At 41.8% G+C, this 25,707-nt stretch overlaps 1 protein-coding gene across 3 annotated transcripts in view; it reads right to left on the reverse strand.

Annotated features, from left to right (window-relative positions):
* RALBP1 (ralA binding protein 1) overlaps positions 1-25,707 on the reverse strand; it is a 48,021-nt gene that overhangs the window by 19,175 nt on the left and 3,139 nt on the right. For 2 of the 3 annotated variants that reach the window (XM_003127830.6, XM_005665282.3), the window contains exons 2-4: positions 17,067-17,094; positions 6,534-6,830; positions 2,772-3,230 (exon numbers count right to left, since the gene is read on the reverse strand). In XM_003127830.6, coding sequence (XP_003127878.3) covers positions 2,772-3,230; positions 6,534-6,777 — 703 coding nt within the window. In that variant the 5' untranslated portion in view covers positions 6,778-6,830; positions 17,067-17,094. The remainder of the gene's footprint in view (positions 1-2,771; positions 3,231-6,533; positions 6,831-17,066; positions 17,095-25,707) is intronic. The other variant, XM_005665285.2, reaches the window with a different exon arrangement.

Raw genomic sequence — 25,707 nt, forward strand, 5'->3', positions numbered from 1 at the left:
ACTGTGGCCGTGGTGTAGGCCGGAGGCTACAGCTCGGATTGGACCCCTAGCCTGGGAACCTCCATATGCCACGGGTGTGGCCCTAAAATGACAAAACAAAAATAAAAAACAACAGCAAAAAATCAAAAACAGGCCAATTACTGGAAACAAGCCACAAATTAAGGCTGACAGACTATAATGTAAATGACACTCCAGTGTCATTTAATTTGAAGAGAATTTTATAATCAACTATGCTTACCTCTGGGCTCTGAAATTTCTTATCTTATGTGTAAACCTTTCAATGGGACCACAATACATCAGTAACTTATCCAGCACTGGTGAAATAAAATCAGCAACTCTGAGTATGAAAATAACAATATGAATCTTTTCTTTTTTTTAATGGAGGCATCCTCGGCATATGGAAATCCCCAGGCCAGAGACTGAACTCTCATCTGCGCGGCAACCCAAGCCACTGCAGTCAGATTCTTATCCCACTGTGCCACAAGAGGAATTCCAACAATATGAATCTTATTTTTTTCACAATCTTTATCTTGAGGCAGGAAAGTTAGAAACTAATTCCTATTTTCCTACTTTCATAAGTAACACATGGTGACTCCTAACTTTAACTGAAATTCTTGGAGTTCCTGTTGTGGCTCGGTGGGTTAAGAATCCAACCAGTATCCATGAGGAGCCGGGTTCAATCCTTGGCCTCTCTCAGTGGGTTAAGGACCCGGCACTGCTGTGAGCTGTGGTGTAGGTTGCCCACGTGGCTCAGATCTGGCATTGCTGTGGCTGTGGTATAGGTCAGCAGCTGCAGTTCTGATTCGACTCCCAGCCCGGAAACTTCCACATTCCATGGGTGCAGCCTAAAACGGAAAAGAAAAGAAATTCTTGACAAAGACCTCCTCCCTCTCTCGCATATATATTTCACAGATTTCAAATTTTCCCCCAGCAATGCCTGTTCAGAAGATTGCACAGTGAACAATTTAGAGTAAGAATTTGGTTTGTTATCAACATGTTTTCCCTGCAAAAACTGGACGCTTCAAATACAGCGTCCCAGGTACGGAAAGACAATAAGCAAAATTTGTTAGTTTTACAACTGGAACTTACATGTGAATAAATGAGAACCAAAGTTCTCTAGCAGAAACCAGTATTATCAGCCTTCAAAAAGAAAAGTCACAGCCATAACTCTGTAGTCCACAGAGGGCTGAACACAGCACACTGCCAGAGCTTCAAAAATAAATACAAAATTGATCAAAGCAGAAGCTCAGTCCCCAAGGAGCCAACCAACAGGGGAGCAGCTCAGTTTGAATGCTCTGACACATGGAGAGAGGAGTTTCACAACTCTGGCTCCGAAAGAGGGCAAACATCAAAAATAGGTCAAAGACAAAAGAACCCTTTGAACAAAGCTCTAAGACCTCTTCAGAATCCTTCGCCTAAAACAAAACTTCTTCATGCCTATCAAAATCACGAGAGAAGCAGCTATGTTAGTATTGTTCAGATCTTTACAAATCCATCATAAATTTTTCTTAAAAGTCAAATTTCAAATTCATTATATGTGTTTATTTTTATGTAACTTAAGAACTTGTCGGAGTTCCTATTGTGGCACGGGAGAAACAAATCCGACTAGTAACCATGAGGGTGAGGCTTCGATCCCTGTCCTCACTTAGTGGGTTAAGGATTCGGCACTGCCATGAGCTGTTGTATAGGTCATCGATGTGACTCAGATCCTGCATTGCTGTGGCTGTGGTGTAGGCTGGCAGCTGTAGGTAGCTCTGATTCAACCCCTAGCCTGGGAACGTCCGTATGCTGCGGGTGTGGCCCTAAAAAGCAAAAAAAAAAAAAAAAAAAACCAACTTGTAAACCCAAATCCAGTGCCTAATCTGTTTGTCTCATTTTCTATACAAGAGTAGCATTTCTGCAAAATATTCTGAAATGGTAACATTATCTGTAGGATTATGTAACAGTCTCCCCAATTATCAAACATGCCTGCCAGTTCTTAACAAAACTTAAATATCAAATCTACCTTCTAGAAATGTATACAAACCAATTAAATGGAAAAATAAATCCAGTCTCTTTATACATTCTAAGTGTGTTATGATGTCACTCACCATGAAATGTGTGTGAGCAACAGTGAAATTTACAGCCTAGATCTCCAGAACCATGGGACATGATGACCCACAGCACAGAGGTCACACGGGTCAGGACTCTCATCCTAAACCAACACAAAAGCCATACTTCTTCGTAAGAAATCTACTTTTTTACCCTAGACAGTATTTGTTGCTTGAGTTTAGACACCCAATGTAAATTACATTCTCACCAGGTATGAAAGGTAAGTTTCATACATACAGAATGTAGAGAAATAGAAGCTCAATTTCACTTACATAGGGAAGCACTCACATCTGGGCCTAAACACTTACTGAGAACATTTCATTCCCTCAGGAAATACTCATGGCTGTGGTCACTGTGTCTCCTGGCCAAGAGGCATCCTCAGCCCAGGCATCCTTCCTCCTGCTGGAGACCATTGCATGCCTCTCAGAGGCATGGAGGTGAGAGGCCGGCCGAGCGCCAGGAAAGGGCAGCAGGTGAGGGCCACTCACATGCTCACTTCCACTCTCTGGCTGCCGCAAACTGACCCCAGTGCAAATCCTCCTGATGGGGGGAACAGTGGAAAACACGCACACACATGCGGCAGGGTCCATCCAAATGGAAGGAAGCAGCAACCACAGAGGCTGTGGCACACGTCATGCGAGCACCTGGCCCGACGGGAAGCGGCCACACCCGACACGTACCTGACACGCGGTAGATGCCCTCGCACCTCATGCCGTGCTTCTCCACGTAGTCCACACACTCCCGGAAGACAGCTGGCAGCCGGACGCCGTCGTACATCATGGTCCTCTCAGCTGCCTCGGCCAAAGGAATTCCAAAAATGGGCTTGAGACTCGGAACGTCTACCGGAGCCACCTCTGGCTCCTGAATCGGCTTCTTCTTTTTCTTCTTTTCCTTCCACTGTTTGACGACATCAGCTGCTGTCAAGTCTTTTGACTTCTTCTCTTTATGTTTTTCCTCTTTGTGCTTTTCTTCTTTATGTTTTTCCTCTTTGGGTTTCTCCTTTATTTTAAAATCCTTCTCTTTCTTTTTAGAAAAGCTGGGCTTCTTGAAAACATGGATCCCCTTAGACCGCTTCATTTTGGAAGGACTTTCAGCTTCATCTCCAGAGCTATCTTCCTGAAAGGCAGCATAGCCTTCAGCTGACAAAGGAAATGCAGGAAGTGTAAGTCATGGCTGCTGAACGTCAAACTGTCCCCCCCCCCATTTTTTTTTGTCTTTTTAGGGCCGCACCCTTGGCATATGGAGGTTCCCAGGCTAGGGGTCCATTCGGAGCTGCTGCCACCAGCCAAGGCCAGCGCCACAGCAACACCAGATCTGAGCCACGTCTGCAACGTACACCACAGCTCATAGCAACACCAGATCCTTACCCCACTGAGCTAGGCCAGGAATCGAACCCACAACCCCATGGTTCCTAGTCGGATTCACTTCCGCTGCGCCACAACAGGAACTCCCAAACTCCATTTTTAACGTCCAAAAACAGGACCAAAGAAGTGCCACTGGCCCTGGCTACCTGGCTTTCCAGCCCACGGGCCCAGCCCTCCTGGAACTGCTCAGCTACAATGAGGTGCTGCTGCGACATCTCCTGACAAGAGGGCAACGTGCAAAGAGCCAGTTATCCTTGCAATTGGTTTTATTTCACATGTGTGTAATGGGAATTTTTACAAACTTAATTATTATAAACAATAATTTACTTATTTTTATTTATTTATTATCTACACCAAGGGCTAGTGGAGAGAATCCTCTGTAATACAGAGCATTTTTTCATCATCCATATAATATCCTCTAACTTACTTTGCTTAGATTTTTTTCACATCTGGCCCCAGGAATTTGAAACAATCTCCAATCAGGCCACAAAATGCACTACTGTCTAGATCCCCCCATCATCCCATCACAATTCGCTCTCCTGTCTCCAGGTGCTAAGTTCTTTCTGGAGACAGGAGCAGAAACAGAAGCCCCTTGGGGAGGACAGAACCAGGAAGTTCCCTAATTTCCGGATGGGGGCCACCTCCCTGCACTGGGAGCCCTGGTTTTCACAAACTGACAGCTGCTTTGAATCGTATTAGAGTTATCCAGTTTGGTTTGTTTTTTCTTTTTAACATCTAAAACTCTCATTTTCCACAACCTAGAATAGATTTATAAGGAGATCCTGCTGAATAGCATTGAGAACTATGTCTAGATACTCATGTCGCAACAGAAGAAAGGGTGGGGGAAAAAACTGTAACTGCAATGTATACATCTAAGGATGACCTGACCCCCTTGCTGTACAGTGGGAAAATAATAAAAAAATAAATAAATAAATAAATAAATAAATAAAATAAAACTCTCATTTTCTTTTCTTTAGCCAACTACCATACAAGCTATTTAAAGATTAAAGATACTGCATGAATTTTCCTCTAATTAAAATACCTCAAATCCCACATCAACCAGAATGGCATGATACCATGACGTAAAAGCAAGTGGAGTTCTCAGACACTACTGGTGGGAGTGCCAACTGGCACAACCACTCTGGAAAACTACTTTGCAGGGTCCACTGATACTGACGTAAGTATGGCCTGTGAGCAAGCACATACTCAACAGAAATGCACACACATGTACAATGACGTTCACAGCTAATACTGAAAAAACTCAAATGACCAGTAACAGTAGAATGGATAACTAGAATCCAGTATATTAGTGCAATGAAAATGAACAAGTTACTACCATGGGGAATAACAGGGATGGACTAAGAGAGGTAACAATGGACAAAAGAAACTCCACACAGGAGTTCCCATGGTGGCTCAGAGGGTTAAGAACCTGACTAGTATCCTTAAGGATGTGGATTTGATCCCTGGCCTTGCTCAGTGGGTTAAAGGATCCAGCGGTGCTGACAGCTGCAGTATAGGTCACAGACAAGGCTTGGATCTGATACTGCTGTGGCTATGGTGTAGGCCAGCAGCTGCAGCTCCAATTTGACCCCTACCCCAGGTCTTCCACAGGCTGTAGATGCGGCCCTAAAAAGACCAAAAAAAAAAAGAGAGAGAAACTCTACACAAAAGCACACCTACTTCCAGATACAAAAGTCCAAGATCAGGCAGTTCTGAGCTATGCTGGGGATGCCCTTTGGAAGGGCAACAAAAGGCAATTTCTAGGGTGCTGATAATGCTCTACTTTCAGGGTCCATCCTAATTACACAAGTGTATCCATTTTGTATAATTCATCAAGTTGTACACAATTTGTGCACTCTCGTCAAATGTTATGCTCCAAAAACAAGTTAACTTAAAAATATGGTGAAACTCAAAGCAACGCTTAACTTAGAGTAATTCACCTGGTTTGTTTATAACTAAAAAGCTATGTTTAAACAATGCGCCCCCTAGAGAACAGGAGTCAGAGAGGGGGTGCGATGTAGCATTTGCTTAAGATAAACAAATATAGGAGTTCCCATCGTGGCGCAGTGGTTAACGAATCTGAATAGGAACCACGAGGTTGTGGGTTCGGTCCCTGCCCTTGCTCAGTGGGTTAACGATCCGGCGTTGCGGTGAGCTGTGGTGTAGGTCACAGATGCAGCTCGGATCCCGCACTGCTGTGGCTCTGGCGTAGGCTGGTGGCTACAGCTCCGATTCGACCCCTAGCCTGGGAATCTCCATATGCCGCGGGAGCGGCCCAAAGAAATAGCAAAAAGACAAAAAAAAAAAAAAAAATACAGACTTGCTTCACAGTGTACCCACCTGGCCCACCCATCCTCACCAAGAATGTAAGCTTCCATAAGGACAAAGGTTCAATATTTACTTCTTACACATTATTTTAAATGACCAATTTAAGAAACCTCCACCAGAAAACTTTACCATTTGTGGAAATTTTTATTGCTGAGAGTAAGACTGTAAACAAAAGTTAAGACCCTAAACAAGAAAACATAAAACCAGAGTTCCTGTTGTGGCACAGCAGAAATCAATCCGACCAGGAACCATGGGGTTTCGGGTTTGATCCCTGGTCTTGCTTGGTGGATTGGAGATCTAGTGCTGCCGTGAGCTGTGGTGTAGGTCGAAGACACGGCTTGGATCCTGAGTTGCTGTGGCTGTGGTGTAGGTCAGCAGCTGTAGCTCCGATTGAACCCCTAACCTGGGAACCTCCATATGCCAAGGGTGCAGCCCTAAAAGGGCAAAAGACAAAAAAAAAAAACAAAACATAAAACAGGAGTCTTTGGGTATATTTCTACAGGATAGCAGGTACATGTGATTAGAGCAGAAACATATCTAAAATACAGGTGTTCCCACTATGGAGCAATGGGACCTGCGGTGTCCCTGCAGCACCAGGTCACAGGTTCGATCTCAGCCCTACACAGTGGGTTAAGGATCCAGCATTGCTGTAGCTGCAGTGTAGGTCAAAACTCCATACGCCACACGGCAGCCAAAAAAAAATATATATATATAGATATGTAGCTATAGCAAAAAGAAAAGGGAACTTACTTCTTTTTTCCTTTTTCTTAAATTTTCCTTTTTTCTTCCCATGGTCTTTCTCATCATCAGACACTATATCAGGAGGCTCATGGAGGTTGTCATGGGGAGGTGAGGGCTCGCCAGTGCGGTACAACCCAGGAAACTTGGTGGGGCTGATCTCCTCAGAGCTAGGGGTGCGTGTGAGACCACTGCCATGCTCCACCCGGCGGTGTTCACCAGGGCTGCTGGGCGGGGGCAGGAAGCACTCGGTCATGCTGCCTTCCTGATGACAGTGTAGAGGGCTTCTCCGTCACCTGTCCATCACACCTGCAGAGAGAGAAAGAGCACCGTCACCTGACAGCCGCCCAAACACAACAGCACAGATGCACACAACACAGTTAATCCAGTATTTACAAATCAAAAATTTTTTCCAGAGTTCCCATCATGGTGCAGCGGAAAGGAATCCAAGTAGTATCCATGAGGATGCAAGTTCGATCCCTGGCCTTGCTCAGTCGGTTGGGGATCCAAGTGTCGCTGTGAGCTGTTGTGTAGTTCGAAGACGCAGCTTAGATCCCCCTTTGCTGTGGCTGTGGTGTAGGCCGTCAGCTGTAGCTGCGATTAGAGACCCTAGCCTGGAATTTCCACATGCCGTGGGTGTAGCCCTAAAAGCAAAAAAATAAAAATAAAAATGTTTTTCCTTCACAACCCCTTTAAAGACAGTCTTTCATTTTGTCATCTCAAGTTACATTTGTGCATCACACATTTTGGTTCTCAGAGTTGAAAGCACTGGATCTTCAAGTGTTACAAAAATGAACCAAATGAAAATTAGAGTTCTCCAAGCACAAGAGAGTTCCCTCTAAAAAGAACCCACCATTGTAAGGGGCTCACTTTGGTTGCTAGTCAACATAAAATCTTATGACCAACCAACTATTAATAATAAAGTAAGGAGACTATTTATATAACTATACATGAATAATTTGGTATCATAATTAAAATTCACAAAACAGGCAAAGTGATGTATTTAGTGAGTCACACAATTACTGATCATTAGCTTTTCCATTCTGCATTAGACAGTTGATAACAGCTATTTTATCTTGTCCTGGGGCTATGCTGAAGAAATAAAGGAACCCTCATTGCTTAATCCTAAAATACACACAAAAAAAGTTTTTTTTAAAATGGATGCTACAAAAAACAAATGTAAGAAGAATTCAAGACTTGTTCGCAGGAGTTCCTGTTGTGGTGCAGCACAAACGAATCTGACTAGTGTCCCTGAGGATGCAGGTTCGACCCCTGGCCTTGCTCAGTGGGTCAGGGATCTAGTGTTGTCATGAGCTGTGGTGTAGGTCGCAGACACAGCTCAGATCTGGTGTTGCTGTGGCTCTGGTGTAGGCCAGAGGCAACAGCTCCGATTCGACCCTAGCCTGGGAACCTCCACATGCTGCGGGTGCGACCCTGAAAAGACAAAAAAAAAAAATAGTTACTTGGATTACTTCTTATTTCTCTTTAGGTTATTTATTTTAAAAACTATCAGAACCACTTGTTTCTCTTTGCACTCATTTTTTTTTTCTTTTCTTTTTCTTTCTTTCTTTTTTTTTTTTTTTTTTTGCTTTTTTAGGGCCACACCTTCAGCATATGGAAGTTACCAGGCTAGGGGTTTAATCAGAGCTACAGCTGCCAGCCTACACCACAATCACAGCAACACCAGATCCGAGACTTGTCCACAACCTACACCACAGCTCACAGCAACACTGGACCCTCAACCCACCAATCGAGATGAGGGATCAAACCCACATCGTCATGGATCCAAGTCGGGTTTGTTACTGATGAGCCACAAGGGGAACTCCTCTTTGCACTCACTTTTAAGATTATTTTGCAATTTAAAAAATCGGTAAACACAAATGACAAGACTGATAAATCCGACCATAAACCAAGTCAAAAGAGAGGCATATGTGGAAAAAAAATGTAAATTATGATAGCTAATTTCTTTAAAATGCCAAAAGAGGAGTTCCTGGTGTGGCTCAACAGGTTAAGAGCCAAACTAGTGTCCATGAGCATGCAGGTTCTATCCCTGGCCTCCCTCAGTGGGTTAATGATCTGGCGTTGCCCTGAGCTGTGGTTTGGCCAGCAGCTGCAGCTCTGATCTGACCCATAGCCTGGGAATTCCCATATGCAGCAGTGTGGCCCCAAAAAGGAAAAAAAAAAAAAAAAGTTCCCTGGTGGCCTAGCATTGTTACTGCTGTGGCTCAGGTCACTGCTGTGGCAAAGATTCGATCCTAGCCCAGAACTTCCATGCATCATGGGCAGAGCCAAAATTAAATAAAAAGAGATCAAGTACCAGTAATATCTTCTCCAGGAATACCCCCCATCCTGATCCACCCCACCCAGTCTAAGCCATGCCCTCCACTTCTGTGCCCACAGAGTCCCTGAAGCACACCTCAAGCACAGCATGTGACTTGATGGGTTTGAACCACCTCAGCACGTGGCTGCCTGGCCTAATAGTTCAGGAGCTCTAGCAGGTAACACTGCACAGAGCACACAGGAAAGATTCAGTCTCTTCCATGCTCTCCACATGTTATATCCAAGATGAGACAAAGATGGGACGAACCCAGCCTTTGACCTCAATCTCTGGGGTTTTTTATTGGAGGGGGGGTCCGTTGCTGTGGCATGGGTTTGATCCCTGGCCCAGGAACTTCTACACGCCACGGGTGCAGCCAAAAGGTAAAAATTTCTGCTCGTCAGGAGTTCCCATCATGGTTTAGCAGCAGTTAACGAACCCAACTAGTATCCATGAGGATGCATGTTTGATCCCTGGCCTTGCTCTGTGGGTTAAGGAGCCAGCATTGCCGTGAGCTGTGGTGTAAGATGCAGACGTGGCTCGGATCTGGCTTTGCTGTGGCTGTGATGTAGGCCACCAGCTACAGCTCCAGTTGGACCCCTAGCCTGGGAACCTCCATATGTCACGGATACAGTCCTAAAAAGACCAAAAAAAAAAAAAAAATTCTGCTCATCAAAGGACACTATGAAGAAAATGAACAGTCAAAGCAAAAATGTGGAGAACACATTTACAGTGTGGGAAGGATCTGGGTCCTCCCCCAACAAAGAATCACCAGTAACTTAGACCCAGAATATATAAAGAATTCCTTCAATTCAACGATAAAGAAACAATCCAAAACAAAAATGAGCTAAAGAGCTGAGCAAACAATTTACAAAGGAAAATATATGACTGGTCAGTAAGCCCATGAAAAAAAGTTCTATATCACTAAATACCAAAGAAATGGAAATTAAAACCACAATGAACTATCAATAGACACCATCTAGAATGGCTAAAATTCAAACAGCTACAATTCCTAACCTTGGCAAGAAAGTTTAATACATTGCTGGTGGGAAGATAAGCTTTGGAAAAGTATCTGGCAGTAGCATTTAGTTAAACCCTTAGCATAAAAATGGAGTAATTCAACTCCTGAGTGACTGATTACTAACCAAGAGAAACGAAACATACAGTCACAAAAAGACATGGTCACAGCAACTTTATTCATAATGGATAAAAACTAGAAACACGTTTCCATTAACAAGACTGGATAAACTGTAACATATTCACACAATGGAATACTAGCATTTTTTAAAAAGGAACTAACTACTAAGACAAACAACAAAACAGATGAACTTCAAAAAGACAGGATGCCAGACACAATAGATTACATAACATATGATTCTATTTATATGAACCTCTGGAACAGGCCAACTCATCTCTGTCAAAAGAATTTAGAACTGTGGTTGTGGGGGTGTGGGGAAGAGGCAGGGGTTGAGTACAAAGTAGCAAGAGAGAACTTTCTGGGTTGATGGCTATGTTCTCTATATTGACAGGCAAGTGGGCTACATGTATGTATATGTTTGTTAAGACTTTATGGAAATATATATTTTGTTATTTAATATTGTTAGTTTCAGGTATACTAGTGCTTTGACATTTACATACATTTTGAAATGATTATTGTGATAAGTCTAATAACATCTGTCCTCACACAAAATTATGTTATTATTATTGACCCTATTCCTTATGCTGCATATTACATCCCTGTGGCTTTTTTTTTTTTAATTATAAGAGGTTTGTATCTATTAATCCCCTTCACCTATTTCAACCATCCAGCACCCCTGCCTTCTGGCAACCACCCGTTTGTTCTCCATGAGTCTATTTTCATTTTGTTTGGTTGGTTTTGTTTTTAGACTCCACATATAAGTGAGATCATACGGGGAGTTCCCATTGTGGCTCAGCGGGTTAAGAATCAGACTAGAATCCACAAGGACATGGGTTTGATCCCTGGCCTCACTCAGTGGGTTAAGGATCTGATGTTGCTGTAGCTGTGGTGTAGGCCAGCAACTATAGCTCCAATTAGACCCCTAGCCTGGGAACTTCCATATGCCATGGGTGTGGCCCTAAAAAGAAAAACAAAAAAAGTCAGATCACATAGAGTATTTGTCTTATTTCATCTAGCATAATGCCCTAGATCCACCCATGCTGTCACCAAGAAACATTAAACTGTGCATAACACTGAACATAAAATACTCAATAAAATCCCTCAGATTGGGGGGAAAAAAGCCATGGATGCTCCATAGAGATGATCACGAGCCATTAAAAAATACAAACTATCCTTCTCAAACGTTACTATTTCCATCATTACCATCAACATCCCACCAGCCCACACCCAAAATCACTACAACAGGAACGTCTATTTCCAATACTTCCCAACTAAAAGCCTGTGGCTGACATCAGTCTAAGAACTGAAGGTAAAAGATGTTACTTTTGCAATAACGAACAAAAGGTATTAACCATACACCTAGAATTCTACTTTAGAACGCCAAAAAGTATACCTTTAAAATTAGTTATGACAGTTTTAACTGAGGTAAAGCCAAAAAACAGTTTCATAAAACTAGACTCAAACTTAACAATGGTTTAAAAACATGCATTCCTCCAAAGAACTAGGATATACACTGTTCTTAAAACAGTCTTCTCTGCTCATATACCAGTAGTAATCAGCACACATAATGAGAAGTCAGTCACCCATGCAAAAGGACAAAGCAAAAGAAGTAGGAAAGAAAGACTGCTAAATTAAAGTCTCCTGAAATGAGATTTGAGAATAACTCCAATCATTTATGAAACCTGATAATATCTACAGAGAAAAAGGCCCATTCCAGAAAACCAACAGCTTGCTTAACTAGTCTACAAAGTTAGATAAATTCAATATTTTATAAATGTTCTTTGCTAATAAATACCTGGCCGCAATTCACTGGGAGCAGCTTTTCCTCATTTTTACTGTTTTTAAGAGTAACCTGTAAATTCAAAGTCTCTAGTCCAAATCTCTACAAGGGAACCCGCACACTGGTTCATGAGTACATCACATACTGAACACTATCCGGCCTCACCTACTGCTTGGGAACGTCCAACTTCATGAGCAGTATTTGCACACACACAATACAGTCTTGCTCTGCAAAATTTCTCAGAAGTAGAGGACATGAGCATCTAGAGTGCCTGAGTGCCCCGCACCATACAGGAAGGCCCAGGCCAGAGCACAGCATGACGTCTCAGGGCACAGGGACACAAGGGTGATCCTGAAGACTGCTGCCAGGCAGGGATGGGGCTAACTGCTACATACCAAGAATCCCGATCAGCTTGTCAACAGATTATAGAGACTTACAAAACAGTAGAGGATTATCTTCAACACTGACAAGAAAACTAATTCCAACAACCATTCAAACATAGAATAAAGATGTTTCAGTCACAGAGCGGCAAGGACTGTAACTTTCCCTGCGTTTGCTCAAGAATCCTGACACCCTCAGCAGTTCCCGTCATGGCTCAACAGTAACGAACCCAACTAGTATCAGTGTGAGGATGCGGGTTCAATCCCTGGCCTTGCTCAGTGGGTTAAGTATCCGGTGTTGCTGTGGCTGTGGTGTGAGTCAGCAGTTGCAGTTCCAATTTGATCCCTAGCCTGGGAACGTCCATATGCCTCCGGTGTGGCCCTAAAAAAAAAAGAATCCCAATGCCCTGAGACCCTGAGATTCAACCCTGACATGCAGCAAGGAACCCCAGGAAAAGTATGCCTGTGACCAGCCAGTGACAGCCCCTGTGACCCAGGAGAAGGAAGGGCTCCAAGGACAATGGGAATCACAGACATGTGACAGTGTGGAAAAGAGTAGTAAGATGTGGTAAAGAACCACTGGAGCTTTGAGAATAAATCTGTCTATAGTTTCAAATGATGCAACCGACAAGGGCTTAATCTCTAGAATATATAAACAACTTATACAACCCAACAGCAAAAAAGCCAATCAATCAATGGAAAAATGGGCAAAAGACCTGAATAGACTGTTCTCCAAAGAAGATATACAGATGGCCAACAAACACATGAAAAAATGCTCAACATCGCTGATTATAAGAGAAATGCAGGGAGTTCCCGTTGTGGTGCAGTGGTTAACGAATCTGACTAGGAACCATGAGGTTGCGGGTTCGGTCCCTGGCCTTGCTCAGTGGGTTAACGATCTGGCGTTGTCGTGAGCTGTGGTGTAGGTTGCAGATGCGGCTCGGATCCCACATTGCTGTGGCTCTGGCGTAGGCCGGTGGCTACAGCTCCGATTCGACCCCTAGCCTGGGAACCTCCATATGCCGCAGAAGCAGCCCAAAGAAATAGCAAAAAGACCAAAAAAAAGAGAAATGCAAATCAAAACTACGATGAGATACCACCTCACACCAGTCAGAACGGCCATCATTAATAAATCCACAAATAACAAGTGCTGGAGGGGGTGTGGAGAAAAGGGAACCCTCCTGCACTGTTGGTGGGAATGTAAACTGGTACAGCCACTATGGACAACAGTTTGGAGATACCTTAGAAATCTATACATAGAACTTCCATATGACCCTGCAATCCCACTCTTGGGCATCTATCTGGAAAAAACTCTACTTAAAAGAGACACATGCACCCGCATGTTCGTTGCAGCACTATTCACAATAGCCAGGACATGGAAACAACCCAAATGTCCATTGACAGATGACTGGATTCGGAAGAGGTGGTATATATACACAATGGAATACTACTCAGTCATAAAAAAGAATGACATAAGGTCATTTGCAGCAACATGGATGGAACTAGAGAATCTCATACTGAGTGAAATGAGTCAGAAAGACAAAGACAAATATCATATGATATCACTTATAACTGGAATCTAATATCCAGCACAAATGAACATCTCCTCAGAAAAGAAAATCATGGACTTGGAGAAAAGATTTGTGGCTGCCTGATGGGAGGGGGAGGGAGTGGGAGGGATCGGGAGCTTGGACTTATCAGACACAACTTAGAATAGATATACAAGGAGATCCTGCTGAATAGCATTTAGAACTTTGTCTAGATACTCATGTTGCAACAGAACAAAGGGTGGGGGAAAAAAATGTAATTGTAATGTATACATGTAAGGATAACCTCACCCCCTTGCTGTACAGTGGGAAAATTAAAAATTAAAAAAAAGAAAAGAATAAATCTGTCTTAAGAACAAAGGAAAAAGCACATAAAAATAAGAGATAATCATTAATTCTAAATGTGGGTGAGGAGTTCCCTTCAGGACTCAGTGGTTAATGATCCCAACTAGGAACCATGAGGATGAGGTTTCAATCCCTGGCCTCGCTCAGTGGGTTAAGAATCCACCTTTGCAGTGAGCTGTGGTGTAGGTCACAAACATGGCTCAGATCCCCAGTTGCTGTGGCTATGGTGTAGGACGGCAGCTGTAGCTCTGATTCGACCCCTAGCCTGAGAACTTCCACATGCTGAGGGTGAGGCTCTAAAAAAAAAAAAAAAAAAATAGTGTGGATGAGAAGATGAAATTGGAGGATAATCCTGTCCAGCTCAGTATTACACAGTACTTGCCCAATCATCACAATGCAAAGGATGGATGCTGATTTAATCAAGCAAGCACTGTGCAGGGCAGGATTATGCTGCAGACAGGGCACCTAGGGAAGGGTCAGAGACCCGATCCTCATCTACCGTAACACCTGGTTAATACACAACATCTAAAACCGCTACCTTCAGAAAAACCTGTTTAAGTATTTATGTATAAGAAAATAAACACCAAAAGAGCTAAAATAAAAAACTAAGAACGGGAAGGGTGCCAGAATGAGGCAGGAATAGCATTCTGCACTATATGTCTTCACTACAAGGCAGGCGTCCCCAAGGCCACCCTCAGGGTTGGCAATTTGCTAGAAGGACTCACGGAAGTCAGCAAACAGTCATGCTCCCAACTACGGTTTACTCCAGTTAAAGGGGCAAAGCAAAAGGAGCAGAGGAAAAGCACAAGGGGCAAGGACCAGAGGAACCAGGGACAGTGGAGCCACAGGGACAAGTGAACTCTTCATGCAGCAACATGTCAGCATCCTCCGCCGAGCGGTGACCAAAATCCCAGGCCCCCAAAAACCGTTTAGACATAGTCAGCCCTCTCCCCACTTGGGGCAAGTTTTATATACCATAGGCAACTTTACCAGTCAAGGGTTTCTCTTAAAACATGAATACTGCTAACAAAGGGGGGGGGAAAATTTAGGTTTACAAACTGAGATGGGACAAAAAAATCATTCAGATGAGACAGATAAGGTTTAGAGGGTTTCATGTCAACCAGAGTGAAATCCTTCCACAACGATACAGGTGATGTTTATGACCCAAGTGCTACAACACAGCCCAGTATCCATGTCCACAGGACTGACAGTAGGTTCTCATGCACACCCCACAGACCAACTATCAGCCCATGGAGCTGCTATATAATTAGTCCTCTCAAAGCTCCTAACATTTGTTTAGGTCTGTACTTTAACAGACATTTTACTCTTTTTGTTTTCTGTCTCTTTAAGGCTGCACCCATGGCATATGGAAGTTTCCAGGCTAGGGTTCTGATCAGAGGCTACAGTTGCCAGGCTAGGCCACAGCCACATCAATGCCAGATCTGAGGTGCGTCTGCAACCTATACCACAGGTCACAGCAATGCCGGATCCTTAACCCACTGAGCGAGGCCAGGGAACGAAACTGTGTCCTCACGGACACTAGGCAGGTTCATTACCACTGAGCACGATGGGAACTCCTGAGATTTTACTCTTGAGTTATTCTTTTCTGTACCCTTATATATCATCAGAATTAATCTTCATTGTAGTCTCTTCCCTACCCCAGGTGCTCATCCAAACAAACTTTTGGATAAATCTATCCTCATGGATACTAGTCAAGTTCACTAACTGCTGAGCCACAACGGGAACTGGTGTATGAATGTCTTTTTAATGGCGACATTACAGGACTAACAAGAAAACAGAAAACTTCACAAGTTATTTTAGGAAACTGATATAATGCAATATGTAAAATCAATCCTCAGGTGAAACAGAAATCTAAAGAGCATAAATTGGGTCCATTATTCAAAATGAATATTCAAATTCTGAGGATCCAAATGTCAGGTGTTGGAAAATAAGCAGCCAAAACATAGGATCTAGCAGCTAGAAAAAGTTCCACCTTCTGCCAACAAGATGAAAGGCTGGGAAGGACACAACTGAGTTCTACAACCGTCAGGATCAGAGTATGTATGTATAATAACTATGGGGAGAAACACCCTCATTGCCTTCAAACAAAATCAAGACGCTATCATCAGCAAGCAATCCAATAAAGAGGACCAAAAAAAGTTTTCCTATTGAAAAAATCATAATAAATATCATTTGGTACTTAACAGTAAAAGAGCATTTTTTCCTTTTTTTTTTTTCTTTTTCTTTTTAGGGCCACAATCGCGGCACAAGGAGGTTCCTAGGCTAGGGGTCGAACAGAAGCTACAGTTGCCAGCCTATACAACAGCCACAGCTGTGACCCTACCCCACAGCTCATGGCACCACCAGATCCTTAACCCACTGAATGAGGCGAGGGAGCAAACCTGCATCCTCATAGATCCTAGTCAGGTTCGTTAACTGCTGAGCCACAAAGGGAACTCCTAAAACTGCACATTTTTAAAGTAATGGTGTATCCTTTGGGCGGAGGTGCAGAGAGAGGGCAGTGTTTCATAATCACATAATCTAGGCTCAAGTAAATCTTAAAGCAGAACTTAACTGGGGGGTAGGGAGACCAACAGATGTTACTTAATAATGTAGAACACGCACACCACAGGCTACGACAGAAACTGGGTAAAAGTATCTAGCTCATGGTCCCAGACAGCGCACCAGCACCCATAGCACTGGAAGCAAATGCATCAGCGGTCATGAGGGAAACAGCACTACTTAGAATCTATCAGATGCTGTGCAAACTACCAGCTAAAAGAAGTGTAGTTTCATCATAAATCTCGCGCATTCCTTTCAATAATGTACCTTTTTGGATCCAGCATTGCTGAGAGCTGTGGCATAGGTCATAGACGCAGCTTGGGTCCCATGTAACTGTGGCTAGGGCATAGGCCAACAGCTGCAGTTCTGATTCGACCCCAGCCTGGGAACTTCCAAATGCCAAGGGTGCATTCCCTAAAAAAAAAAAAAAAAAGGCAAAAAAAAAAACCCAACCCCACACAAACAAAAAAACGTACCTTTTTGAACCAGGGTTTCCTAGGGTACCTATGATTAAAAAAAAAAAAAAAAAATTAACACGGAACAAGAAACATAGACGGTGATGTCCAATCTGATTGAAAAGTGTTATTAGTTGTGCAGTGTCTAGCAGGCACACACAAAACCATTATTTTTAGTTATTTAAGAGTGAAGTAGAAAATTATTTTTTTCAGTTCCTGCTGTGGTGCAGTGGCTTAAAGATCCAGGACTACTATACTGTGGCACAGGTCACAGCTGCAGGACCGATTTGATCCCTGGCCCAGGAACTTCGACATGCTGTGGGGGCAGCCAAAAACAAAGAAAAACCCAACAATTAACATGATTAAAGTAAGTCTAGATCTTAAAAAATTATTTTCCTTTAAAAAATTTTTATTAACTATGTATGGTGATGAACATAAACTAGACTTACTGTGGTGATCATTTCACAATATATACTAATATCGACAGTTATGTTGCAGAACTAAAACTAATATGTCAATTATATCTCAACTTTTTTTAAAATGACCTTTGAAAAGAAATAAAATACCAGTACACTATTACAATGGCCAAAATTCAAAACACTAACCACACGAAATGTTGGCAAGGATGTGGAGCAACAGGAACTCTCACTCAGAGCTGGTGGAAATGCAAAATGGTACAGCCACCTTGAAAGACAGTTTGGCAGTTTCTTACAAAACTAAAAATACTCCTTCCGGGAGTTCCCGTCGTGGCGCAGTGGTCAACGAATCCGACTAGGAACCATGAGGTTGCAGGTTCGGTCCCTGCCCTTGCTCAGTGGGTTAACGATCCGGCGTTGCCGTGAGCTGTGGTATAGGTTGCAGACTCGGCTCGGATCCCGGGTTGCTGGGGCTCTGGTGTAGGCCGGTGGCTACAGCTCCAATTAGACCCCTAGCCTGGGAACCTCCATATGCCGCGAGAGCGGCCAAAGAAATAGCAAAAAGACAAAAAAAAAAAAAAAATACTCCTTCCGTACAATCCGGCAATCATGTCCTTGGTATTTTCTGGGATTTTTACCCAAATGAGTTGAGAACTTCTGTACATATAAAACCTCCACATGGCTATTTATAGCAACTAACTTATAGAATTATGCTTATTCATAATTGCCAAAACGTGGGGAGCAACCGAGATGTCCTTTAGTAGGTGAATGGACAAATAAATACAACGGTGTTAAGGGAACCCTCCTTCACTGCTGGTAGAATGTAAACTGGTACAACCACTATGGAGAACAGTATGGAGTGGAGATTCCTGAAAAAAACTAAGTATACAAATACCATATGATCCAGCAACCCCAGTCCGGGGCACATATCCAGAGAAAAACATAATTTGAAATGACACATGCACCCCAGTGTTCACTGCAGCACTACTTACGATACCAAGACATGGAAGCAACCTAAACATCCATCAACAGAGGAATGACTAAAGAATATGTGGTACATATATACAATGGAATGTTAGCCATAAAAAAAAGAATGAAATATTGCCATTTGCAGCAACATGGATAGACTTAAAAATTATTATTATTATTATTTTTTTTTGTCTTTTTGCCTTTCTTAGGGCCGCTTCCTGCGGCATATGGAGGTTCCCAGGCTAGGAGTCTAATTGGAGCTGTAGCCACAGGCCTACACCAGAGCCACAGCAATGCGGGATCCGAGCTGCATCTGTGACCTACACCACAGCTCACGGCAATGCCGGATCCTTAACCCGCTGAGCAAGGCCAGGGATCAAACCCACAACCTCATGGTTCTTAGTCGGATTCGTTAACCACTGCTCCACGACAGGAACTCCGACTTAGAAATTATTATACTAAGTAAGACAAGAAAGACAAATATCATGAGATCACTAATATGTGGAATCTAATTAAAAAATGATACAAAAGAACTTATTCACAAGACAGAAACAGACTCAAAAGATTTTGAAACCAAACTTATGGTTATCAAAGGGGAAATGTTGGGGGGAGGGATAAATTAGGAGGTTGGCATTAACATATACACCCTACTATATATAATAAATAAGTAACAAGGATCTATTGTATAGCACAGGGAAATCTACTCAATACTGTGTAATAACCTACACAGGAAAATAATCTGAAAAAGAATGTATAATTAATTCACTTTGCTGTTTATCTGAAATTAATACATTGTAAGTCAACTAGATGCCAATAAAATTTAAAAAGAAAACTGTATTAGAATGCAAGCAATGGAATATTATTCAGCACTAAAAAAGAAATGAGCTATCAAGCCATGAAAAGACAAGGAAGAAACTTAAATGCATATTTCTAAGTAAAAGAAGCCCATCTGAAAAGGCTACGTACTACATGATTCCAACTATGTGACATTCTGGAAAAAGCAAAACTATGGAGATAATAAAAAGATCAGTGGTTGCCAGGAGTGGGGAAGGAGGAAGAGAGGGATGAACAGGCAGAGTTCAGAGCATTTTTAGGGCAGTGAAAATACTGTACAGTACCATCGTGATGGATAGATGTTGTTATCAATTTGTCCAAACCCACAGAATGTACAACACCAAAACTGAATTGTAATGTAAACTATGGACTTCAGGGGACAATGACGTGTTAATGTCAAGTCATCAATTGTAACAAATGTACCATCTGCTGGGGGTGTTGATAATGGGAGAGGCTGTGCCTGTGGGGGGCTGGGAGTATATGAGAAATCTCTATACCTTCCTCTCAATTTTGCTGTGAAGCTAAAACTGCTCTAAAAGAGTCTCAATTAAAAAAAAAAAAAGTAACCTAAGGAAACAAAATCTAAATCTAATGCCATGACATAATTTTGTTAAAATACTAAACATAGTTGAAAAACATAGTATGGTATCTGCTGCTTTTTAATTGTTACCGTACTACAGGGATAACAAAATGGAGTTCAGTGAGCTTTTTCTTCTATATTCACCCTTGCTTTTCCAATAATTTTCCTAAGTAGTTCTTGATTCACTACTTCTGCTTTGGAGGGAACTACTGAAAATTTCAAACACCTTAAAATTACAGCTTCAATTCATTAATTTTCCTTAAAAACGTTTCTTCCCAGAAAGGGTGGGAGGGGGGCTTTCTTCCCTCATCTTCCTCTCCCTCTTTCTTCCCAATAGCTGTTCCTCATCCAAACATACTTACATAAAGGCACCTATCACTGGCAGGTTGGCCCAAGTGCTCTAGTCATAAAAAAAATGATTAAAGAGAGTCCCAAACAAAAACATTGTTTTTATAACTAACAAACATACCTCACTTTTAAATAATGGCAATGGTATATAGTTTTATTCTCAACTGGTCACGATATCTGGCTCTCAATTTATAGTGCTTTTATTTTATTTTTTTAGGGCCGCACCTGAGGCATATGGAAGCTCCCAGGCTAAGGGTCTAATCGGAGCCTCAGCTGCTGGCCTACACCACAGCTAGGGCAATGCAGGATCTGAGACGAGTCTGTGACTTACGCCACAGCTCACGGCAACGCCGGATCCTTAACCCACCTAATAAAGGCCAGGGACTGAACCGGAATCCTCACAGAGACAATGTCGGGTTCTTAACCTGCTGAGCCACAACAGGAACTTCTCAATTCGTGATGCATTTGAGTTAACTTAAACTGTAACTGATAATGCATGGTCCTGCTTCATGACATCATGGTATCATCTCTAAAAGAAATTGCAAATCAATTCCACTAGTATTTTGGTTTTTAATTACCTTTAAGGCAAAAGCTTCATATTTAAATATCTGCACAACCTTTCAAAGTAATCAATTTGAAGGATTTCACTCAAATTATAAACAAACAGGCCTAGTGCCTGGCACAGAGTAAGCACTCAACAATACTGATTCACTTATGCCACAATTTATACTATGACTATCTAGAATAGAATGTATACATGTTTACACATTCTTTGCTTATATTTATATAAAACATCTCTGGAAAAATATATAAGAAAATATTAAGTTGTGATCCCTTCAGCAGTATCTTTAATGGCTGAGAAAAACACAATTATTTTCATCTCACCCAAGCCCCCATCCCTCAGTAAAAATACTGGGAAATACCCTGATGGAGAGAGAATTAGGTAAAGAGGAAGTAAATGGCACAGCTGTGGGTGTGACTAAATGCCATCATCCTTCATAGACCAGGTTTCCTTACCTGTAAAAAGAAATACTTACATCTACCTGGCAAGGCGTTGCCACAATTAAATAAAATGGCATTCCTGGTATACAGTAGGTACTCAGCAAGTAGCAATAATTATTAGTCAATATTTAATTGTGCTATTAATTATACAAAAACAAAGGTATAAAAATATCTGGACAAAATTTGAGATTTTATAAACTGTATTTCCCATCCCATAAGATTTGAAGAAGGAAGAGTTTTGCTCTATTTTCTTTCCTTGACTCCCATTTTCAATGGCCTTCAGAAAATCGTAAGTACAATTTAAAAACACCATGAGCAAATGTAAGCCAAGAAGAAACCTAGGAAAAAATACTGGCACTAGAGATGACAAATATTTTACAAAATTCATTAAAAAGGAAAAAAAAAGAAAAACAGAAAAAAATGGTAGAAGATTTGAACAAGAAGCACACAAGCATTTTTAAAATGAAAGCACCGAAAATTTTTTACCCAACAATTTTCTAGAGATAAACAAGTTCGATACCCAACATTGGGAGAGTATGAAGGAAGAGACATATTCACACACTAAACAGGTAAAAGTGTAAACTGATGCATTTAGAAGGGCAATTTAGCAGTATCTACCAAAAATTAATATTCTGACCTAGCAATTTTACATTAAAACCTCATCTCCCAAACAAAAGTAAAACATTGTTTCTGATGGCCAAAAAACCCTTTATTATGTGCATCTCTACAAGTACCTAAAAGTTTTTAGAAAAAAAAGAGAGGAAATACTAACCTAACTATATGCTGTTTACAAACACTCACGTGAACTATAGTGACAGAGGCAGCCCAAAAAATGAATGGAGTAGTAAACAAATAGATGGCGTGATGTTGGTAAAATGATAGCTTAAGGAACTCCTAAAGTCCACCCCTCCATAAAAGCAACTAAGATGGGTCAGATTCAGCTTTTTCATAAAAACTTACAGCGATCCAGGGAGTGCTTATTCAAGAAAAATAGGTGAACCTTGGTAAAAACATAGAACTTTGCGGTATTTAATTTACTGTAGTCCTATCCTGGGCTCCCCAGATCTGGGGCAGCCTTGAAAATAACAGGCCACATTCTCAGCACTGGTAGAGCAGAACAAACCTCATTTGCAAACAAACTGAAATTATTATTCCAGGCTTCCCAAAGACAGCTGAAAAGGCTTGCTTTACCTCACCTAAGGCTGCTAACTCTGAACTCCCCCAGGGCTAAGAGCACTAGGGGGCAGGTGAAGCAACAGGTAACAGCTGGGGCAAACACAAAGACCAAAAACCTGGAAAGGAAAAGGCTGAGCAATGAGATGTCTGGGGGGATAAAGACCCTGAACAGCACCAACAAATTCCCAGAAATCTGTATGCCAGGGCTAAGCACCCACTCAGGAATTCTGCCAGACAAAGAATTCTTGGGTGGCAGGTTTCTTCTTTCGGTACTTGTACTGTCATGGAAATCTGATCCTTAGTTTAATATGAAATTGCAATGGGCCCTGAATGGTTACAAATAATGAAAAAGAACACAGTTTGAAGACTCACACTTCCTGACTTCAAAAGGTATTACAAAACTAGAGTAACCAAAACAATGTGGTACTGGCATCAGGATAAACACATAGACCTATATAATCAACTTGAGAGCCCAGAAATAAACCCGAACATCTATGGTCAACTGATTTTCAACAAGGGTATCAAAACTAGTCAATAGAAAAAGATTGGTCTCTTTAACAGATGAGGACAAGATGATTAGATTTCCATATGCGGGGGGCGGGGGGGGGGGGGGGGAAGAAAGAAAAGACAAAAGGACCATATACAAAAATTCACTCAAAGTAAAACAACTTAGCTAACTCTAAGAACTAAAACTATAAAACTCCTAGAAGAAAGCACTCTCAGCCTTCATGCCCTTGGATTTGGCAATGGATTCTTAGATATGACACCAAAATCATGAGTAACAGAAGAAAAAAACAGATAAATTGTACTTCATCAAAATTGAAACCTTTTCTACATCAGAGAGCACTACCATGAAAGTAAAAAAACTATCCAGACAATGGAAGAAAATATTTGTAGATCATATATACTGATAAAGATCTATCTGGAATCCACAATATATAAAGAAACTCTTACAACTCAATAACAACAAAAAAACAATTTTAAAATAAGCAAAGGGGGGAGCTCCCATTGTGGCTCAGAGGTTAACAAACCCAGCTAGCATCCATGAGGACGCAGGTTCAATCCCTGGACTTGCTCAGAGGGTTAAGGATCCAGCGTTGCCCTGAGCTGTGGTGTAGGTGGCAGATGTGGCTCAGATCCTGCATTGCTGTGGCTCTGGTGTAGGCCAATGGCTACAGCTCTAATTTGACCTCTAGCCTGGGAACCTCCATATGCCACGGATGCAGCCCTAGAAAGATAATAAAATAAAATAAGCAAAGAGGAGTTCCTGTCATGGCTCAGCAGTTAACGAACTCCACTAGTATCCATGAGGATACAGGTTAGATCCCTACCCTTGCTGAGTGGGTTAAGGATCCAGGATTGCTATGAGCTGTGTATACAAGTTGCAGATGCAGCTCAGATCCTGCGTTGCTGTGGTGTAGCCCAGCAGCTACAGCTCCAATCCAACCCCTAGCCTGGGAACCTCCATATGCCACAGTGTGGCCCTAAAAAGACAAAAATTAAAATTAAAAAAAATAAGTAAAGGACTTAAATATTTCTCGAAAGAAGATATACAGATTTCCGATAAACACATGAAAAGATGTTCAACATCATCAGCCACCAGGGAAATGCAAATCTAACTCAAAATGAGATACCAATTCACACCTACCAGCATGGCTAAAGCTTTTAAAAGCCAGAAAATAGCAAGCGCTGGTGAGAATACAGAGAAATTAGAGCCCTTACACTGAATAGTGAAATGGTACAGCTGCTTTGGGAAATGGTCTGGCAGTTCCTCAAACTGTTCAACATAAAAGTCACTATATGATCCAGCAATTCCACTCCTGGGTATATACCCAAGAACAAGAAAAACATGTATGTACACAAAAACTTGCATGTGAATATTCACATCAGCATTATTCTTAATAAAGTAGAAACAAACATTCATCAAAATACACAAAAAATGTGGTCTAACCAGACAGTGGAATATTACTCAGCAATATAAGGGAATGGAGTTGGGGTACATGCTGCAGTACAGATGGACCTTCAAAACACGATGCTGAGTAAAAGAAGGCAGTCGTAAATGATCACATATATGATTCCATGCACATGAAATGTCCAGAACAGACAAACCACAGAGACAGAAAGTAGATTAATGGTTGCTAGAAGGTGGGAGCAGGGAGAATGGTGAGTGGCTGATAATGAATAAGAGGTGTAATGAAAATGCTCTAAAGTTGATTGTAGAGATGTTTGCACAATTGTGAATATATGAAAAGCCACTGAATTGTACACTTTAAAAGGACTGGTTTATGTTACATATCTCAATAAAGATGTTATAAGAAAAAAAACAGGCTCAAGTCTTTACCAAATTAAAAATCCCTTCCTAACCCTTTCTTACCCTCTGCTAACACTTCTTTCTACTCTTCTCTTCACAGTTAAAATTTGTTTACCCATGAAATAATCTACATTTGCCTTCTCCACTCTCTGACCTTCCTTAACTCAGTTCAATCAAATTTACCTCCTTCCCTGAATGGTAGCATTAAATAGGATTCAACAAAATTGCTCTCACTTGGTGATCAAATTCTACAGACTCCTAACAATTCATGTTTTAGTCAAGTTCTCAAAGCACTTAAGTCTAGCCTCCTTTATTCTTATCTTTTCTGGAGAGCCAGTTGTGAAGTACAGCTTTCTTTTGAAAGGATGCCATCTGGGCTTTTATGACACTTTCTCATGATTTCTCTTTCCAGTTCTTCTTCCTTCCTCCACTTGACTACAGGTACTGTTGTTCTCCATGGCCTCCCCATCAGTAAACTCTTCCGTCATGTCACCTAAGCCAAAGACTTGAAGTACCACCTATATAATACAGCCTGATAACTCTCCTATCAAGACCTCTTTCCTACTCCAAACCCACACACCCAAATCTGTAGCAGGTGTTTCCACCCACATGTTCTACAGGTAACAACTACTCACTGTATCAAAGAGCTAAAACATTGTTCCTCCCCAAATCTGCTCCTCTTCCTGAATTCCCTGTCTTCATATACCTTAACCAGTGTCTAGTCAATGACCCAAGTTAAAACCCAAGTCATCCTATCCTACTAGTTCTCGCACTCTCCAAATCCAACCACACTCTCCAAATCCAACCGTTACTGAATCCTATTCATTTGACTTTCTAAACAGCTGTGCTATTAACCTTGTTCTCCATTGATCCTGCCTCAGCTTAGGCCCTTATCTGTCACCTCAATATCTGTCACCAAAACTCCTCACCAGTCTTCCTGCATGGTGCCTTACTTCCCTCCACCCCTTCTGAAATCTATACGATACCAGAATGATCTTTATAAGATGGAAAGCTTATCATGACTCT

The sequence above is a fragment of the Sus scrofa genome, chromosome 6 (genome assembly GCF_000003025.6).
Source record: "Sus scrofa isolate TJ Tabasco breed Duroc chromosome 6, Sscrofa11.1, whole genome shotgun sequence".
Classification (NCBI taxonomy): domain Eukaryota; kingdom Metazoa; phylum Chordata; class Mammalia; order Artiodactyla; family Suidae; genus Sus; species Sus scrofa.